Genomic DNA, 20,171 nt, shown 5'->3' on the forward strand with positions numbered 1-20,171 from the left:
AATCCAGTATCCTGCAAGTCAAATAATACAGACCCGGTGATTTTTAAAGCTTTTATACGAATTGTTTTCCTTACAACTGTAGGCTTTTAAGTGCAATTAAGGATGTGACATAAATTACTATCATAGTCTAACTAAAGCACTATTTAGCGTATTTTATTGTGTATTTATTTTGTGAAGTCAGAAATGAAGTCAACGATCTTTGTCCATCGACACATTTAGAAATATGAACATATAAATGCAGTCAGTAAAACAAATTATTTTTCCAATTAAAATGCTACCTAAATAAAAAGTATCTCTTTTTATTGAGGAAGTACTAAGTTACTGAGAGGAATGATTCAGCATTTTATTTCAGCAGTGTTTCTGGTAACTAAGGTGTAAGGTGTCAGCAGGTTGAGGGAGGAGACACAGGAGGCAGGCAGGCTATAAAAGTTAAGCTTCGGAGTGCAGTCATCACACCTCTGCTGAACAGCTCTATCACACAGCGTAAAGCCAGGACAACTACAGATACCAGGTAAGATCTTTCTGCGTGTCCTTACTTCTAAACTAACACAAAACTTTCTCTGTTTTTAGACAATAATCTTATGATGTTGAGTGAGGAAACTGTTCTTGATGTAAGCAGAGTTACCTGGCAGTAGCATCACTCCCAGTTCTCCCCTGTCACCTGGCTCTGTAACATTATATGTAAACAGGTGGCGCAGGATCAGTGCTGTTTACATAAAGTAGAGGAGAGACATTTTATGATGTCAAGTCAAAGAGAAGTTGTGTAGTTTAGATAATCTAAACAGATGTGCTTTATGTGTGTGTTTCATAGGAACAATGGTGAAGCGTGTTGCAGTTATTCTCTCAGGCTGTGGAGTCTATGACGGCACAGAGATCCACGAGGCCTCTGCTGTCCTCGTCCATCTGAGTCGGGCTGAAGCAAAAGTAAGAGCAAGAAGAGAAATAAAGTTATTACAGTGTAGTCATTTCCATCCATGTTTACAAAGTGATTCCGATAATCCTTTGCTTAATACAATTGAAAGGTCTGACATTTTGCTTCTTGTATTCCAGGTGCAGATGTTCGCTCCAAACGCAGATCAGATGCATGTCGTAAATCACTGTGAGGGCAAACCTACAGAGGAGAAAAGAAACATCCTGCAGGAGAGTGCGCGCATCGCCAGAGGGGACGTGACTGATCTGGCCAAGTTGGATGTTTCAGCTTTTGATGCTGTCATCATCCCAGGTTAGACTCACCTAGACACAGATAAAAGACGCACACATTGAAAGATTTTGGGGATATTATAAATGAACCTGCGTGTTCTTCTTCAGGGGGCTTTGGCGTGGCTAAGAACCTGAGCGACTGGGCAGTGAAGAATAAAGACTGCACCATCCAGGCGCATCTAGAAAAGATCATCAAGGATTTCCACAAAGCCGGGAAGCCGCTGGGCATGTGCTGCATCTCCCCCATCCTCGCTGCCAAGATCCTGCCGGGCTGTGAGCTCACTGTGGGGCAGGACAAAGAGTGTGAAAAGTGTGTGAAACAGTTTCTCACCATCAAATATCTTTAGGTTTAAATATCTCTGTCTACAGCTCTAACTTTACTCTGTTTGTCTGTAGGTGGCCGTACGCGCAGACAGCAGGAGCAATGAAGGAGATGGGCTGCAAGCACGTCAACACAGATGTGGATAAAGCACACGTCGATGTGAAGAATAAGCTGGTCACCACCTCTGCCTTCATGTGCAACGCTCCCTTTCATAAAGTTTTTGATGGAATCGGAGTCATGGTGAAAGAGACCCTCAAACTGGCTTAAGAATTACATACTGGTGTTTGTATTTATTCACAATGGCGTGGTGTTTCATGTCAAGTTACTGCACTTATCTGAGCGTTTGATTGATGCAGTATACTGTAATGTGTTGTTCTGACATTCTCAATAAAAGTTACTCTAAGAAATTTCAATTTTGTATTTTGAATTTATTGACAAAAACTATGAAAATCCACAAAAATCCACAACATGAACAGTGTAAGAAAACCTCTCATACACTCATGTAGATTGTATATTGTGTTTGTTCCTCACGTGGAAGAAATGAAGATGTTTGTTACACGAGATTAAAGACTTTATTCAAGCAGAGGTCCATGCAACCTCTACCTGTATGTCAGCCAAGAAGGACCGGCGTGTTAAGGGGCAATACAATTTTTTACCCACAATGACTTTAGTGATGTAATATTTAACTTTTGAACACCACTGTTCCTCCTTTTGGTGCTTTGCTAGTAAAGTTTGAATAACTCAATCATCCATCCATTATCTATACCGCTTATACTGTTCAGGGTCACGGGGGGCTGGAGCCTATCCCAGCTGTCATTGGGTGAGAGGCGGGGTACACCCTGGACTGATCGCCAGCCAATCACAGGGCTGACACATAGAGACACACTCACATCTACGGGCAATTTAAAGTCGCCAGTGAAGCTAACGAGCATGTCTTTGGACTGTGGGAGGAAGCTGGAGTACCCGGGAAGCACATGCAAACGCCACACAGAAAGGCCCACTTTGTCCTAAATATTATAGATATAGATATAGTATTATGAATAATATTAAACAAAATAAAAGGTATCAAAAATGTTTAAAGCATGAAGTGTCACACATAAACTCACTGCTGCTTCTTTATGTGTGTAGCCTCAAACATAGTCTTTTACATATTCAACAGTATATTTAATTTCTGAATCTCATACAAAGAGTGCATGGTGCTACATTTGGAAAAACTTTTTTCCCCCATTAAATATGCAAAATAACAAACTTATAGTTGAACAGTGATTTGGATAAGAAATAACACATTAATTGAGTTTATTCTGCATTCATGACAGTTTGCTAAATCATTATTCTAATACACCTCATGAGTCACATCTGTCACTAAACTAACTTTTAAAGGTAGACATTTGACAGATTTCTGTGTTTTCTGTCTCACTCACACTTTTGGATCCTTTATCACTACTTATATATAATATTATATATTGTATTTTCCGTCATTAGAGCTGATAATATTGTGCAAAATGTAACAAACTAGTTACTCAGAATGACTGACAGGCCAGTGCTGGGTTATTATGACCATTTATTTCAAAGCAGTTAAAAGAACAAAACAATGTCATTGAAAACAGTAAAGAAAATGTTTTTAAGTTATCACATATTCACAGCTGAGAAGTTTTACTTTTAAACAATACAGTAGTTGCTACACCCCAGAAATCTACTCCCATCTAAGTTTATATTTTACATGAAGAATACACATTTAGGTCTAAGTATAAAATATATTATTAAATGTGCTAAAAGAAGAAAACAAATGACGGTAGAATTCATGTGGTTTTGTTGGAGAAATGATTGAACTGATCCGTTCCACATGCCAACTCTGTCGCATGGAACTTCCTGGGACGGTCAGGATCCTAAAGCGACAGAAAGAAAGAAAGAAAGTCAACACACAGTGAGACTGAGGAATTGTTACCCACACAGAATAAAGGATCATATTCATGTTAGTCTCACCTGTATGGGATATGCACAGGTGGGAACATAACGGATGACAAACCCACAGCGCCTCCTCTGGGATGTGTTGGCATCGCTGGCATGGACGAGGAAGCCATCATGAACCTATTAAAATACAACCTATTTAATTCACCCTGTATCAGTTTTATTCATCATCATCATCATTTTTAAAGACAAACAATCACACTCACAGACATCTGTCCGGCTAAAAGAGGGCATAACACAGCTTCAGCAGCCTGCACCAGCTCCTCGGGGATCTCCTGGTTGACTGTCAGCATGTTTCCAGGGCGGACGGCCTGGTGATGGGGCAACATGCCGGCGCAGTGGCTACCTGGAGAGTACAAAGATGAAACAGGTTTTTAATTGTTTCTTTCAATAAATGAAAGACCTTTATACAATTTGATGAGGTATGACCCAGGACAGTGTCTAAAGTCACTTGCATTATAAGCATAAATGAGCTGCCATGTTACCTGGGATGACCTGAAGTGCGCCATTCTCCTTCACTGAGTCGTCTAAAGCGAGCCACACAGACAGGACAGGCCCACCAGCAATCCCCCAATACCTGCCAACAAATGTATTACAGTCAGACAAAAACAAAGCACACAAAACATCTGCTTTTTCTTTCCCCAGGATGTAAATCTACCTCATATCCTGATGCCAGGCCACATATGGAAGTCCATCAGGCTTTGTGTCTCCCTCATCTTTCAGCCCCTGGATGTCAGGTTTGAGTGCGGGGTATTTACAGATGAAGCGGGAGTCCAGCAGGATCACATCTGGGCCCAGGACGGCTTCGAGCACTCGCAGGATTTGAGGGTGTTTGGTCAGATCCCTCACCCACGGATACTGAAGGTGCACATTGTGGAGACTGTACTGGGTGTACTCTTCACCTGTAGACATGCAAACACATTACAGGTCCAGTTAAATGGTAAATACGTAATCTTACTCATGTGCAGTTTCTCCTACAACTACAGGCTGTTACTTACCATATTCTCCCTCCAGCTCAGAAAAGGCCCGCCTGGCCTCCCTCAGCTCGGTCTCACTCAACACAGGCAGCGCTGAGAGGAAGCCCTGCTGGTTGTAGATCTCCTGCAGTTTAGCCGTGGATGTAGTCATCTCTATTCGCTGCTGGTGCCTCAGGCCTTCTGCTTCAGAAATGTATAAGGCAGGAACTGTTTATGGTGCTGGAGGAGGACAGAGAGAGAGAGAGAACGTGATATTTATTCTGTCCATGATTGTGCTTTCCATCACGTTTTCGCAGACTTGCCCTGCCCTGATGGGAAAAACACCCAACCACATTTATTTAGGATGCACTGAGCTCCACCTTGTTCTGCTCGCCCTATTAGATAAATATAACCCTGAAGCTACACCTATGTGCCTGTGTGAACCAGCATAGTGTCCATGTTAAGAGTCTCTTTGTAAAGATATAAGATCTGCTGACTGAGACAGATCAGGAACAGAGCATTGCTCTCAATATAGTGGAGCAGGCGAAGACTCATAACTGTCCTTTAACCTTCACGATGCTGTGAAATACCCCTACTCCACCTGCAGTGATGAACGCATCATACTTAAAACAGCTGTTAAACCCCTGCATTCATCATTTACTTTAAAGAGAATTAAATATCACATTGTTAAAGGCATGTAAATTAAAAGTTTTCCTTTCAGAATTGATTATTAAAGATTGATTATTGAAAATCGTTGCATTAACACCTGAGCAGAATTTCAAAAAAAAAAGGTTTGCATTGTTTAAAATCTCACGTTTTCTTATTATTTCTGTAATTTTTTCATATAAAATCTACACCTGCAGAGTAACTACACCTGTCAGTAGTTAAAAGACCCATTGCAGCGAGTATTATATTGTCTCCGTACCTGTGTGCTGTTCAGTCTTCTCTGTGAGTCTGAGCTCTGGATACCGCAGCTCCTCTGAGGCAGAGATTATATACAACACGGAGAACCTTCTGGAAATCCCACCTCCTTTATGGTCTTACAATTAAGCGTACGATTACCTAAGAAAACACAAGGTGGGTGGCACTCTGACTGTGATTGGGAAACTCTGATGCAAACGTTTTGTTGTGCAGGTGTCGTGAGGCATTCATGGACACTAAAGACTGAGTCACATGAGACCTTTTTGTTTAGGAGCTGTGTGCAGGGCTTGTGTGTACATTTACAGGCTAACGTAATCTTTTACCATCAGGAAACAGAGACTCTGTGACGTAGAGACATAGAGGCTTTTTTAGGTGCAGTATTTTATTACCAAAGACTGATAAGAGTGACGTGATTATATTTCACAGGTACTCGTTATTCTGTCTGTCAGAGTTTCCCCGTCATCACCACCTTATATTCAACTTTTCTGTTCCTTGTCAGGAACTCCAGGTGAGCAGGAACGATGACGGATCACAGGACAAAGGCTGATTTCATATTGTGTGTGTGTGATCTTTGAGTTTGTGCAGGAGTGTGTGAACAAAGTAAAATCCTAATGGCGTATTTTGACATTAATGGGCTTTTAAGCCAGTTATTTTTTTGTTTTTTGTTAACTGATATTGAAAATACTTTTATTCTTTTTTGTTCTATTCTATAAATTCTATAAATGAATAAAATTTTGTTTGTGTCATTCTGCATGAATAGTTTTAAAAGTAAATTAAGGTCCCACAGCATAATCAACATTTTCTTTGGCTGACTAAAAAAAGTGCAATTCTACAAAAGTCAGTACCTCAAAAAACAGGTTGGTTTTGTCTGCAAAAAGGGTCACTAAATCTCTCTCTCAACATTATATTAGTTTAATTTATCCACATTTATAATACTGTAATACTGTATGGGCAAGTACCTTTCCAACTTATCTCCAAAGACTATCACGGCTGCAAAAACACATTAGATTAGCTCCTTTTTCCAACTCTGTTGCACCAAGTGCTCCTCTCTTTCTCAAATTGCAGTCGTTGACTATTTTCAACATTGTTCAAATCTGCACATTTGTCTTTAAATTGTGATTTAATGACACAAATTTACCTGATTGTTTTAGATTGTTTGCTAAATATTCACAGTGTAAAACACATTTTACTTATTTTTCTACTTCTTAATTTATTTATTTACCTCTTTCATTTTATGGATCCCAACCCTTTTTTTCTTTATTTCTTTATTTTTTATATCTCTTCCTCGGATGTGATGTCGTCTTTTTATTTATTTATTTATTTATTATAACCTTTTATGGTCTTTCATTGCTTTTATTTTTATTTAATTATTTCATTTATTTTTCTCTTAATTTGCATTGCTTATTGCTCGAAATGCCTCTGGTACTGTTTTTCTTCTTTTGAATACCCTCGGTTTGGCCTCATTGTTTGTCTGTTTTGTATTCCGTTATCCTCCTGAGTTCCTGCCTTTGCTTTGTCTGTCAAAGCACTTTGTAAACATTCTGTTTTTAAAGGTGCTATATAAATAAAATAAAAAATAAATAAATAAATAACATCTTTTGGTCAGTTGTCAGTCAAATACCGGGGAGTTCATTTAATCAAACCTTTTGTGTCTATGTACAAAACACGTTCTCTGTTGTCAGAACATTTGGAACAGTGATGACCTCTTAAATTATTTGTCATCTCTTTGTACGGCTGCATTCCCTCGTTTCTTTCCGTTCTCCCTCTTTTTTAACTCAAATGTTGCACAAATATATATAAAAATGTTATTTAGGTTGTTTTGGTGGTTTGTTTGACCTTTTTTATGACTTCTGGGTGTGGTTGTAATATAAGCCATTTACAGGTTTCTACACATCCACACACATGTATCATCTTTACTCTTGTGTGAAACTAATAAACTAAACTACTCGTTTATTCGATGCCTTTATTTTCAATATCACATATAAGCAGGAAGATGCTGAGCACTGAACAGGTTGTCAATTTCCTTCTGACCTGATTGTAAAAAACAATTTGAAGCAGATTGATGCCGTGTGGTCAACAAAGAGCAGAGTCCACTCATTAACTTTTTTACTATCTGGGTCGGGTGTTGACACATGATGTCATTCTCTTTCACTCTGTGAGCTTAGGATTAATCAATAAATCAATGATTAAATGAACTTAACAAGAAACAAGTTAATTCATGACTGAGCTGTTTTACACGTCATGTCATGACCTCTAAAAAAGATAGGTCATGGGCGCTTTCAGGAAATCTCAAAGGATGCTGGGAAAATCACTTTCAGAGGGAAACAACTGATCATCCGCTGACCACCTCTGTTGTGTGATGTCATGCGTCAGTGGCTTCAGACATGGACCAGTGACCAGGAAACAGCAGCAGGAAAGCTTTCAGCTTCCTTCAGTGTCAGATGAAACATTAACTCAGCAGCACGATCCAGAGGAGACGTCTGCTCCTCAACAGCTGCTCTGCTGCGGGGACACCTGCCGATATGCTGACTTTGTGCTGTCATTGCAAACACACTTAAATGGCTTTATTGTCTCGTCTGCGATTTTAATGAGCCTAAACATCTGAGACATAAAAAACTTATAGACTTCAGAAAAATGCACCTCTTAAGACAAATAATATAACAATCAGAAATAAGCTGATAAATGTGGGCCGCTTGTCCCCAAGAAACTTAAAGTGGTAATCAAGATCTCAGTTTTGTTCTCTTTGGCGGCACCTATGGCGATAAACAGTAATTGTAGGCGCACACTTTCCAGAAATCCAAACAGTGTAACATGTGTGACGTCCACGGTCGGCTCCGGTTGTAACTCTTGATTTTCCTCGCTGACGGTCGCTTTCCTTTTTAGACTGTTTGACTTCATCTGAGCGTCAAATTGTTTGTTTTTCTTTGGATTTTCACTTATTTTTGAAGTTGTATCTGTAGTCATCGATCTTTACTAGCAACACTTGAGAAAAGCTGCCGCTTAGCTCCGTCTACCCTCTCTGGCAGACCAACCACTGCTGGCTGATGGAAAACGTGTCACTAACTGGGCGCAGCTTGTGATTTTTTTTCTGCGAATGTCTCACCAGACACCCCGTCCTTAATTCTGCAAATGCAAAGGCTTTCATCAGTGGGCCATAGGCTCAATCACCATTGTGTTACCTCATTCAGCAATAGATAGAGACATTTATTTAAAAGACAATCTTTGAGATTATTACTTTAAACAGGTAATAATAATCCACAAACTTAATTCAGTCATTTATTTTTTATTATAATATTTTGAGTATTCATATTAAGTTAGGTTTATCACAAAAATAAATTCCTAGGAAAGCAGTTTACTAGTTGTTTATGTATTAAGAATAGATATTATAACATATTTAATATATATTAGTACAAAAGTGGCAACTATTTTTGTTCAGTAATATACAGAAAAGCACTGTATACTATAATCTACAACCTCTCTGTACTCGACAATGTAAGAGCACACGCTGGATGTAACCCCTGATTTGTTCATGTTAGACTCGTTCAGTTAACTTTACCTACATGTTTTTTATTACACAAAAGTGCTGTCAGTTAGTAAGACATGAATGTAGACTGTAATTCAACTTGTTTAGATACACTGGAGCGCCTCTGTAATGATGCTATGCTGCTTCTCCTGTGAAATTCATGAGAGTTTCTGACACATTTAATGACATTTGTTTTACCAGAAACCAGGACACTCATCACGAAGTTCAAGATCATATTTTCCCTCCGACCCCTCAGTCTGACTCTTTGTCCCCGTTTCCGTGCTTGGGGCAGAGTGGGTGGTGCTGTTTCCTTTTCTCCCCGCTCTGTGTCCTCTTGTCTCCCCCTGGTGGCTGCTGCTCGTTATTGCAGCGGTGGACCAGCACAGGATCCTTGTTTGGAGGCGTTTTCTTCAACAACAGCCGCTGCAGAATCTGTTTGTCAGACCGCTCCCGTCGGAAGTCATCCTCGTAGACCTTGAGCTGCAGCGATGTCAGAGCGACAGGCAGAGAAATCGGGCAAAAACAAACCATGAGATTCCAGTTACAAACATATCTTTTGGATTCAGGGAGCAGCTTCCCCCTAAGATGTCAAAACAGGTTATTTTAAACCCTTGGAGGAGATGTGGGGCTGGGAAAGATGTCAACAAGGTCTCTGAGATGTTTTTTTTATAATTCCTATGATTAAATGGGAATTATAAAACATCCCTGCTGTGCTGAAGGAATGTTTAAACTGCTTCAGCACTGCATGTTTCCACATTTAACCAATCTAACGTGGCTTTGAAGTCACATCAATTCTTTGTTGGCTTTTGCCCAAGATCAGTCAATATGTGTTACATAATATATGCTTTGGTATGAATGTGAGTGTGTATTTCTGTATGTGTGTGCATGTGTTTCAAACACTACCTGCTCCTGCAGTAGTGCCACCTGTTGGCGCATCTCCTCCCTCTTCTTCCTCAGCCTGCGGTTCTCTTGCTGCGTGTGTTTGTGGTCGTTGTGCTCCGTCTCATACTCTGCTTCATAAATCTGGGTCTGCTGACATAACACATCAGTGAGGCAGAGAGCCAATATCAGAGCCATATCTTTTGATCCACACATTTTTATTACTAAGAGCAAATAACAGAGCGGCTCTGAGCCACCACTTGGTGGAGTCGTTCACCGCTTAATCCTGTGTGAGGCACTGAGCAAATCTTCCCCTGGCAACAGTGAGTTATCATCAGTTGTGCGCTCTTCACATCAGAAATGGGAACATTTTTTTGATGCTGTGCTGAAGAGAGCAGCCCACCTGACATCTCAGTGCCTCCAGCTGCTCTTTTAGATCCTGCACTTCTTGCTGGGACTCTCCCGGTGCTCCTGGTGGGGTGCTGCTGCTCTGACTGTTTCCCTGATGCCTCGCCTCGTGGCTGGAGGACGCTTGGAAGAATGAGGGGTTGTATACAGGGACATGAGCAGGACCTCCTGGAGGAACACCTTTGGGGCAGGACACATGACGATGTACCACAGCGCTGGAGCTGCCCTTTAGACAGACATGAGACAAAGTGATGAGTCTTCATCTTAGAATACTGACAGATATAAAAATAACTTATGGTTTAGACGCACTGAAAGGTGTGATACCTGTTTGTCTTTGTCTGCATGATGCATCCTGTTCTCCAGCAGCCTGACGTACTCCTGCAGCTCCTGGTTCTTCTTCAGCTCCTGCATCAACGCCTGCTCATAGTACTCCTTTGCACTCTGCGCAGCCAAACACAGCAGTTAACCTCTCACACAAAAAAACCCACACTTTAGGAATTCCCCTGTATCTACGCCTACTTTCTGGGCTGTACAATTATCTGTGTATATTTATGCCTCCCACATACAAGCAATGTTTCACGTCTACCTGTTGGTGCTCCACTTTGAGCAGCAGTCTGTTGTTGAGCTGTTTGATGGCGGCGTTCTCCAGCTCCAGAGCCTCCAGCCGGTGCTGCAGACTCAGCGTGGTGCTGCGGTACACCTGGTCCCAGTCCTCGTTCAGCTTCATCAGCTGTAACACACCATCATCATCACCGTCACCATCACTACCACAGTCTCTACCACAGCCATCGATAGCTTCACTTATGTCATCGTTGCTGTTCTATTTCTGTTTTGTCTGTTGCCAAAGCAATGTGGGATTCAGGAAGTGAAATCAGGTTAGATGTGAGATATTTCACTCTCTTAACATCACCGCCTATATCAGCTGAGAGAATCATTGTCTCTGTCTCTTTTTATTGAGCAGCTTCTAATTAAAATAAAGAAACGAAGACTGAATAATTGTAAAAAAATGCAACTTTTATGATGATTTTTCACAGCTTAGCAGCAGCTTTTACACAAACGCCCCCACACTCCTCCTCTGGTTTTCAGAGAGAGCTGAATGTCGGCAACATCAGCAGCACGAATGTGGACCTGCAGAGAATCCGCACCAGTTACAGGTGATTCTTTTACCTCTTTGTTGACTCTGCGGAGCTCAGTGTTCTTGTTGAGCAGCAGCAGTTTCTCCTGGTCGGTGGAGGTGACAGTCATACTCTCTGTGATCAAAGTCACCTGCTCCTCTGTGGACAGCAGCCTGTCACCCACGGGACCCACCTCCTCAGGCCTACACACACACACACACACAGATACAGGTTACACACGAGCATATACGTGCCATAAATAAAGTCATGATGAAGAACATTTGTAGAGGATTTCCATTAATAAGCAAAAGCATGTCCGCACAAAAGAATGTCAGAGTACTTTTGAACACCCACTCACACAGAGTGCACTTACACAGAATCGAATCCCAGCTATTATGCACACCCACGCACACACATGCATGCACAGTCACATTATGCACTCAAGACTCAGACTCACACACACATACACACACACACACAGCATCTCGAGTCCTGGCCAATCAGAGTCTCTGTTTACTATCAGATGTATTAGCATATCGATAGCCTCTGGAAACAATGTGGGTGATGATCCCAGAAAATGTTGATTTCGGTCGGACCACTTGGAGGGAAGAAAAATATTTGCGATGATTAATTAGTAAAACCAGCTTCCTCTCCGGCAGCCTGAAAGGAATCGCTGCCAGAGAGGCAGCAGAGCTCTAAAGCCCAGGGGGAACCTGCTCATTGAAAAACACACATACTCGGCATGTAGCCCCCAGGGCCTCAACACACAAACACAGCGTAGAGCCGATGTAACCTCAGAAAGCTAAGTACTATAAAGAGTCACAATCTGCGATCACCTCTCATTCCCCTGAAGGCTAAACTCCCCCGCAAACACATGCTTTCATCCACTTACGTCCAGTGTCCCGCTGTGTGAAAACCACTGTTACACGATTTCACAGAATTGTACTGTTGGGTCAAGGCAGTGCAAACGGAAGATGCAGGCTTATTTTCATACCAAAATGACGTTTATGGATTTTTTTTTTTGTGTTTGTTTAATATTCCTGACATGATACTGATGTTAAATACACATAACATTTACCAAAATATGAGATAGGAATTTCCTCGTCTTACTAAGATTTAAATGAAAGGATTGATACCCAACTCTCATGTCAGCTGCTGTCACATAGGTTAGCTTAGCTAAGCATAAAAACAAGAAAAAGGGAAGAGCTGACTTTTTCCAAAGGAAACACAAAACCAAACAGATTGAATTACCAAAAAAAACCCACACAACCCCCCCCCCCCCAAGCAAGTTGGAGTTTTTCCCCTGGATTATGTGAGGGGCTATTTCTTGGGCAGGAGCAGTGATTTCTGGAAGTTTCCCTGACTGCCCGGCAACCTTACAGTGGCACCAACATTAATAAAAACACAACTAGTTTTCAGAGTTACAAAATGTTTAAGAGAGCTTTAAATGTGTTGGTAGGCCGACATGAGAGTGGCATCAATCCTCTTTTTTAAATCTACGCAAAAATATTGTCCCAAAAGTTGAACAGATTCATTAAAACTTTCTCAAAGTCTCTGTATAAAACAGTTTAGTTGTCAAGCTTAAAACAAAAGCCTTTTGTCTGAGTCGGTGACATTTTCAGAAGAGATATTATTCTGGAGCAAGGTCATGGTCTCCACTAACAAGATTGCCATTTTCAAAAGATACATTGCGGTTTGTTTGAAACCCTCACGACCTCATCAAGTTATCAAACTGGGTTTTTTATATAATAGAAAAGTTTACTCAGAGTCATAATATCTGTCTGAATGTACCCTCTGTGCCATCTGGCTTTCCTCTGGGTTCAACAAGGCAGGAGAGAGCTTTAGTGAAGGCTGTTTATGGCCGCTAATGACTGACTCATCCACACAGAACTGTTGGTTCTGTGTGGGATGAAGGCAGAAGCTGAAACAAATGAAATGGAGCCTAATTTTAGCGGCCAGTAGGAGCACGAAATGCTAACATGCCCATGTCCAATACGCTGTCTTGGCAGGTCAAGCACAGTGTCCTCAGCCATCCTCTTGGGAGCACAGCACCATGCTTCATGTCTCCCTCATCCTCAGCCTTTTCTCTTTCTGCTGCTCTGACAGCCGATACAAACTGCGTGACCCACTTTCACAAAGTTTTCAATCGTACGCTGTCTTGGAAGGACACCAAAATGCCACTGCTTCCCACAGCAATATGGTAATTAACTGCTGTGGCATATGATAAAGAGGGAGATAATATCTTTCCTTCTTGCTGGTGGCGACTCGGACAAATACGGGTCTAGATTTGTCGAGTGTGGCAGACCGATGGTTTGTGTAGGATGCCCACATTAAGAAACGTGACTATTAGTCTCATAAACAGAGTAAATACAAAAAGAGTTCAGACTCACGGCTTGACATTATGTAACTGATGCACTTTAACAGCACTTGTACAACCCAGGGGCGACTCAGTGTTGTGTCATTTGAGCTAAAGCCTACATGTTTATGACCTCATGGGGAACTCCGCAGTTACTTTTAATTCCTCCTCTCACCGAACAGAAATTCCACTTTAAACTATCTCAGCTTTTCAGATTAGTGATAAGAAATACCAATGTTAGATTATTCTCAAACAACATACACTATTGTACTATTATCATTTTATTATTCATTGTCTTTTCTTGCATTTAATTTGCATATCTTATAGTTCAATTATTTTGTATTACTCGTTTTTTGGATGTAACTTTGGAGTAATCTGGAGTTCAATATTATCTTATCTCATATTGAAGGAACACATTGTACTCTTACATGTTCCTGTTTTTGTGTCCACCCATATGTAGAAATGTGGAACATACCATACGTACCATAATGCTTCAGCTGGTTGGTGTTCCTGTTGGCCCTCAGAGAAGCTGCTGGTTCTCTTCGGTGAAGTATCTTTCTGCGTCCCTGCTGCCGATGAGGATGACAGCGAGGAGAAAGATGACAAGGACAGCACGTCTCCATCCATGGCCGATCAAACCGTCATAAAGTCTGAAAGAAAATTAAAACACAGCCACACGCAGGGTGAGGTTTCTCTTCCTAAAGTGTCGGCTGAGCATGTGGTGGAAAGTAAATAGTGTCGTCGGTATTGATACGTAGCAAAAGAGGAAGTAGCCGAGACCAAGAGCCGCATGATAGGAATAGGAAGTGACACTAACTGTTTCAGCTCTGTGCTAAAGAGGGTCCGTCCCCCTGTGGTGGACTTTTTAACACAGTCAGATTGTACAGTACAGAATGTTTACCCAGTTCAAAGGTTGTTTGGTTTTACATCATTGGGAGAATTTGGGAAATTCCACTCAATGAGAACAATGAGTGTCTGTGCTAATGTGCTTATGCTAATTTGTGTGTGCTAATGTGTTTATGTCTGTGTGGTACCTGTTAGCCAAGCTGTTGTATTTCAAACAGCGATTTAATACCGGGCGAGCTGAATAGATATGCATAATCTCTGCACGATTATACATTGCATGATATGTAATTGATAATGATGCTAACACATACATTTATTCATGACAAATAATGATAGGGTCAGGCTGATTGCATTCACCAGTGAGCTCATTACTGGGATTGAGGGAAGTGGGCTGCAGCAGGTTAATGACTAAACCACACGTTCGAGGGACAATCAAGTAAATTAAAGGATTTTTGTTAATTATGTTCCTCTTAGTCAGGCTAAGCTGTCTTTTATTAACACTAAGAGAATTAATTTGCCTAACTCGTTTACAAAACCTTCTCCTCCACCGACTCCAGAGATTCAAGACAGCCTGTGGAGGAGAATTTGTCTGGCAAGAAGAAGAGCTGTAGCTAAGATATCCAAGTATCTTACTAAGTATGAATCTATTTATTGAGTTTGAAGAAAAATAAAAAAAAATAAAATATATAATATATATATAATATGAATGATATTCAAAAGCTGGCTTTTTACATACAAAACAATTCAATTAGCAAGGTACTTGGAGAAGGCGTTTTCTTAGATAGTTTCCCAGAATGAGTCTTGTTATATTTCTCATGTTTAATGGTCAAATCTTCAACATGGCAAAACTTAAAGGGGGGGTATTATACTCATTTCAAGCTTCAAATTTCCCTCTGTGATACCTGTGGAGTAGCTTAGTATAATTTACAGTAAAAAAAAAAACAAAAAAAAACTCCAATCTTAATTTCTCTCCCACTGGTGCTCTGTGCAGGCCCTCATACAGCCTCTGCCCAAAATGACTCAGTCTGCTCTGTCCCTTTAAGAAACCCCGCCCCTACAAGCCAACTTTCTTCCGATTGGCCAGCTCTCAGCGTGTAGAAAAAACTGTGTGAAGCCTGGCGTTCACAGCAGCCTGCAGACTGAGCTTAGGGGATTACAGCAACATACTTTGACCTACAGATTTGAAACCTCACCCACGTTTAGTTTGGACATCCAACATTGTAACATTATATACATGTCTTAAACTGTGAAACAGCATTATACCCCCTCTTTTAGTCTATGGCCTTGATGGCAACTCTGTCAGGTTTTACTTTACTGCTAGGAGCTAAATGCTAACATCAGCATGCTAACGCTAAAACATTTAGCAAAATGCTTACCACGTTTTCCACCTGAATATTTTCCTCTTAGACTTAACAGCTGAAGATGGGAATGTTGTTACCTTGGCAGATATTTGGTCAAAGTATTTGAACAAAAGAAGTTTTGACCTGATGATGGCTCTAGCTGAGAAGTCCCCCTGTTGGTGCGCGCATGTCTGAAAAAACGCAGTGAAAGTGTCCTCATGAATGCCCCTATCGTTGATAAAAAAGTACCCTCTGGGTGTCCTTCCAGTGGATAAATGATACATGTTAGAAAATTAGTTGGCGTCTGCACACTCCAATGTGAGACAATGTGCCCTCATGGTATGCCTCTATAGCTAAAAATACCCACGTTGTGGTTTCGCATCACAACTTTCTGCGGGCTTGTTCCCATGGCATACAGCGGGTGCTGCTTTTTTTCTGCCCCAGACCCTCAAACATCCTCAGTATGCTAATGGGAGTCAGGGTTTACCAACTTGATTGAAAATCATCTCAAAGGAAAAATGTGCGCATCAAATTTAATGAAATTCTAGCTAATAATTGTTTTTTGTAGTTGCTTATCCTAACCATACCCTCTCCCTCCGATCTTCCAGCCCTACAACCATTAGTAAGTTTGAAACCTAACACTAACTTGAGTAACCTGACAAACAGTCAGACGGACAGATATCTCTACACCCAACAGTTGTTGATGAGTCTTGACTAAAGTTATGGACCAACAGACTGACAAAGTCATCCTCGGAGTCATGACACCTGAGTGGATAAAAACAAACAACAAACTAACTGTGTTGCTTTGATTCAGGGAAAAAGAGAGTATTGCAGTCATAGATAAATCGCCTCCTTTAAATTACTGACCCGTTACCTCGACTCAGACAACAGTAGACTTTTACACTGGTGGAAAAGATTTAGAGTGTTGTTTTCTGCTGTGGTATCCAGAGGGCCGAGTCATTTTACCATCTGACGCACCAGCGTGAGATAAAAGCAGGAGAGGCAACAGAATGTCAGTGCTGCCCAGTAGCTCTGACTTGCTCCAGTGATTCCATTCACATGTCTATGCCATCTATCATGGACGCCAGTCAGAGTATTGCTGCGCCAAGCAGGGGCTTTGCTGGGAGGCCCGACGAGGGAGTAGCGATGCAGTGCCTTTATTGACCCAAGGCTCTGTCAGAGCCAAGGACAAATGGGCCGCCGCTCCACAGGGGGATTGATTTTTAGTCTAACAGGAGATCGTGGAGAGGAATAGAGAGTGTGGATAGTTCTCCTGGGTTACTCCAGCACCTGTATGTGCTTCATTAGCAGGTAAAAGGTAAAACTCAGCTTTTTTTCAACTGGATTAGACCTTTAGCGCTCAGTCTCTCTTCAGATCCACTCAACAGAATCAGACCAACTGTTCCAGGTTCTGTGACTGAGTGCATCTCTGTACGTCTCAACAACGATCTATCAAATTAAATATGTTTACGTATGTGTGTGTGTGTGTGTGTGTGTGTGTGTGTGTGTGTCTCAGTTGCATAACTGTGGCATTGTGTGTGAGTGGAAGTGCAGCCTCCGGAGACTTTCTGTCAAAACATAACAATGCCTTAACCTGTCCTCTCCTTGTTTACCACAAAGGGAAGTGACACACGGCGCAGCACACATGCAAGCTTGCCTCCGCTCACGCATACACACAGACACACACACTCACAGTAGGACTTAATTAGTGCTTAATGTATGTGCTTCTACTCTTATGGGGCCACTGCAGAATTGCTTTTACTTAACTGCTCTGACAAGCAAATTAAGGAAAGACAGAGAGTGTATTCCATGCAAAGAGCAGGCACACTCTCTCATTGATTTTATGTTGAAAATATGAATTATAATAGACGGTTTCGTGCATCACATAAGAGAGATGAGAGATGAGGGAGATGGGGCATGAAACTTTCGTGTCCTCCAAGGAAGAAGAACGTGTTGGCATGCAGACCAAAGCAAGCGGAGGCCGTATTTAAATGCAGGAGCTGTCAATAATATAAAAGGCTTTCTAATTAAGCTTCTGATGGCACGCCCGGCATTCCCCAGTTGGTAATATTAGCATGAAAAGAAGCTGCTTAAAAACATGAAGAAAACGCTGGCTGTTACTACATTTGAAATCCTCCTAAGGTCAGGCTGTCTCAGCTGCATTGCATCAGAAATGATCTGCACTTGTAGCATAGAGAGTAGAAAAACAAACAGGGGGAAATAGGAAGAGAAAACATCACTTTTAAATTGATATTGATCACATGTAATAATGCTCCACTCTTCCGTGACACACATCTAAAGGTAATACCCCACAAAAACAAATTTCACAGTGACCTTTGTGGATATACAGACATGAGAGAGATTGCTGCAAAGTCGGGGACAAAAAGAGGCTGTAGAATATGTTGTGAGAGATAAAGCTTGAAGTGTCGACAGGCAGCCACAAGAGAAGGAGCTTTGGTGTCATGTTTTATTGAGAACAATGAGGATTGAATTTACAAATCTGATAACTTCAGAGCTCTGGAGCTGATAAACCTCCTCCAGCTCTGTGACAAAGACCACAGACATTAGGAGCATAGGAGCTTCAAAGAGGGAACTAAATTGATTTTCCACATCAAAGTCTGTTTACAGGTCTTAAGGTGCACAACTGTGTTTGTGGGAAAAAGTTTCTGTGGCTTCAGAGGGAACTGCTGAAAATCGGATGTATTGTCAAGTGAGTCAGTGTTGGGCGAGTCTCAGGATGCAGAAAATGAAAACAATGGGAGTGTGTGAGTATAAAAGCTTACCAAACCTGTGTGCTCGAAGCTACATTAGCTGCTACTATCACCGAATCTCTGTCAGAGGTAAGTTGCATTGTGGGTAATATGGGCACCAGATTTAAAATATTTCTTTGGCCTTTTATGCCTTTATTGATAAAGGGCAGTGGATAGTGTTTGAAACAGGGGAAGAGAGACTGAGGGATGACACACAGCAGGGGGCCGAGGGTGGGAGTAGAACCCGGTGTCGCAGATTTAACTGCTTACTGCTTTGACAAGATTACATGCAACAAAAAGGAAGGAATCTTTTTTAGTTTCCAACTGTCTTCTCTTGAGTCTGAAATGCTAAATTGGTGGAGACTAAACCCGACCTAAGTGCAGGGTTGCCAGGTCTGTGTGACAAAACCAGCCCAACGGCCAATAAAACCAGCCCAATACTAGAACTCAAAATATACCCCTGCCAAACCATACACACTGCTTTTAAAGCCCAACAGCATTGCTATCATTGCCTAATACATTATAAAAAACACAGATTGAGTAATGATGATGTTATCAAAACTGGCACTCATCATGGACAACTGCTCTCACCCCCTGCATGAGACTTTAGGGGCCTTCAGCAGCTCCTTCAGCAGCAGACTGCTACACCCGCCCTGCAAGAAGGAGCGCTACCGCAGCCTATTATTAATGTAATTTGCATTCAAAATAGGTCTACCCAACCAGCGGACAAAAATTTCCAGCCGCAGCAACACTTCAGAAGTAGCCCAATTCTGCGGGGAAACCGCAGACCTGGCAACCCTGCCAAAGTGTGACATAGCGCATTAAGGTATTTTATTCTTTTATTCTTCTTATGATTCTTCCTTTAGTAAAGTTTAAGAAGCTGTTTGGGAGAATGACTTGACCTTTTTTTGACATTAAAAATATATTTTGGACTTTTTTGTGACCTTCTCCAGTAGAAACCAACATGCTTTAGGCAGAGAGGCCTGACAGGGTGGGGAAATATTGAGATGTGGGAAAATAAATAATTTATTTTTTTTATGTGATTTTTTTGACAAAAACAAAATTTAGACCAATAACCATATTCAGACGGCAGGGTCAGTGTGGGAATCTTAAATAATGTTAGTGTCATAGTGTTTTGTCTCAGGGTAAAAGTTGTATAAACTCAGCTAATGTGACAGTAGTTCATTCAATCATTTCAGCATTATCTGATAGAAAGTCAACTGAAAAGAAAATAGTCAATGAGAATCGGAGGAACATCAAGCAAAATTTCAAGTTGAAACAACATTTTTGATAACCATAAGCTGCCATCTCAGGTAAAAGCTAATGTTAGCAATGATCCACTTCCTTGCTTATATTACCATTAGCCAGGAAGTGGCTGAATGCTAACATTACCTTGTGATAGTGTTGTTAGATATGATAGGAAAGGTTAATTCCTAGCTTACGGTAGTTTTAGCAAGTGTTTAAATGCTTACATTGGCTGTTTTCTGTTAGTAGCTAGTGGGTTTCCCTCTCCTATCATAGCATATAACACTTCCAAAAGGCAATGTAAGCATTTAACCACTTCCTTGCTAATGGTAATGTTAGCGA

General features: G+C 41.2%; 3 protein-coding genes across 3 annotated transcripts; 1 reads left to right on the forward strand and 2 right to left on the reverse strand.

Moving 5' to 3' along the window:
- Positions 1–56: 56 nt before the first annotated feature.
- Positions 57–1,920, forward strand: LOC138598340 (glutamine amidotransferase-like class 1 domain-containing protein 3, mitochondrial). Its single transcript, XM_069670118.1, has 5 exons — positions 57–511; positions 812–924; positions 1,051–1,222; positions 1,309–1,510; positions 1,597–1,920. Exons 2-5 carry the CDS (start codon positions 817–819, stop codon positions 1,787–1,789), a joined length of 675 nt encoding a protein of 224 aa, XP_069526219.1. The 5' UTR covers positions 57–511; positions 812–816; the 3' UTR covers positions 1,790–1,920.
- Positions 1,921–3,092: 1,172 nt separating this feature from the next.
- On the reverse strand, positions 3,093–4,676 carry LOC138598714 (L-threonyl-[L-threonyl-carrier protein] 4-chlorinase). Its single transcript, XM_069670546.1, has 6 exons — positions 4,489–4,676; positions 4,149–4,392; positions 3,976–4,067; positions 3,697–3,836; positions 3,506–3,610; positions 3,093–3,408 (listed from the first exon to the last, which is right to left on the reverse strand). The coding sequence occupies exons 1-6, from the start codon at positions 4,616–4,618 to the stop codon at positions 3,322–3,324; spliced, it is 798 nt and encodes a 265-aa protein (XP_069526647.1). The 5' UTR covers positions 4,619–4,676; the 3' UTR covers positions 3,093–3,321.
- Positions 4,677–8,677: 4,001 nt separating this feature from the next.
- LOC138598351 (TNFAIP3-interacting protein 1) lies at positions 8,678–14,346 on the reverse strand. Its single transcript, XM_069670129.1, has 7 exons — positions 14,133–14,346; positions 11,345–11,495; positions 10,764–10,907; positions 10,502–10,618; positions 10,173–10,403; positions 9,794–9,919; positions 8,678–9,370 (listed from the first exon to the last, which is right to left on the reverse strand). The coding sequence occupies exons 1-7, from the start codon at positions 14,273–14,275 to the stop codon at positions 9,143–9,145; spliced, it is 1,140 nt and encodes a 379-aa protein (XP_069526230.1). The 5' UTR covers positions 14,276–14,346; the 3' UTR covers positions 8,678–9,142.
- Between the last annotated feature and the right edge of the window lie 5,825 nt (positions 14,347–20,171).

Source organism: Semicossyphus pulcher, unplaced genomic scaffold (assembly GCF_022749685.1).
Source record: "Semicossyphus pulcher isolate SPU_LCO1_2020_fin unplaced genomic scaffold, fSemPul1.0.p SCAF_2, whole genome shotgun sequence".
Classification (NCBI taxonomy): Eukaryota; Metazoa; Chordata; class Actinopteri; order Labriformes; family Labridae; genus Semicossyphus; species Semicossyphus pulcher.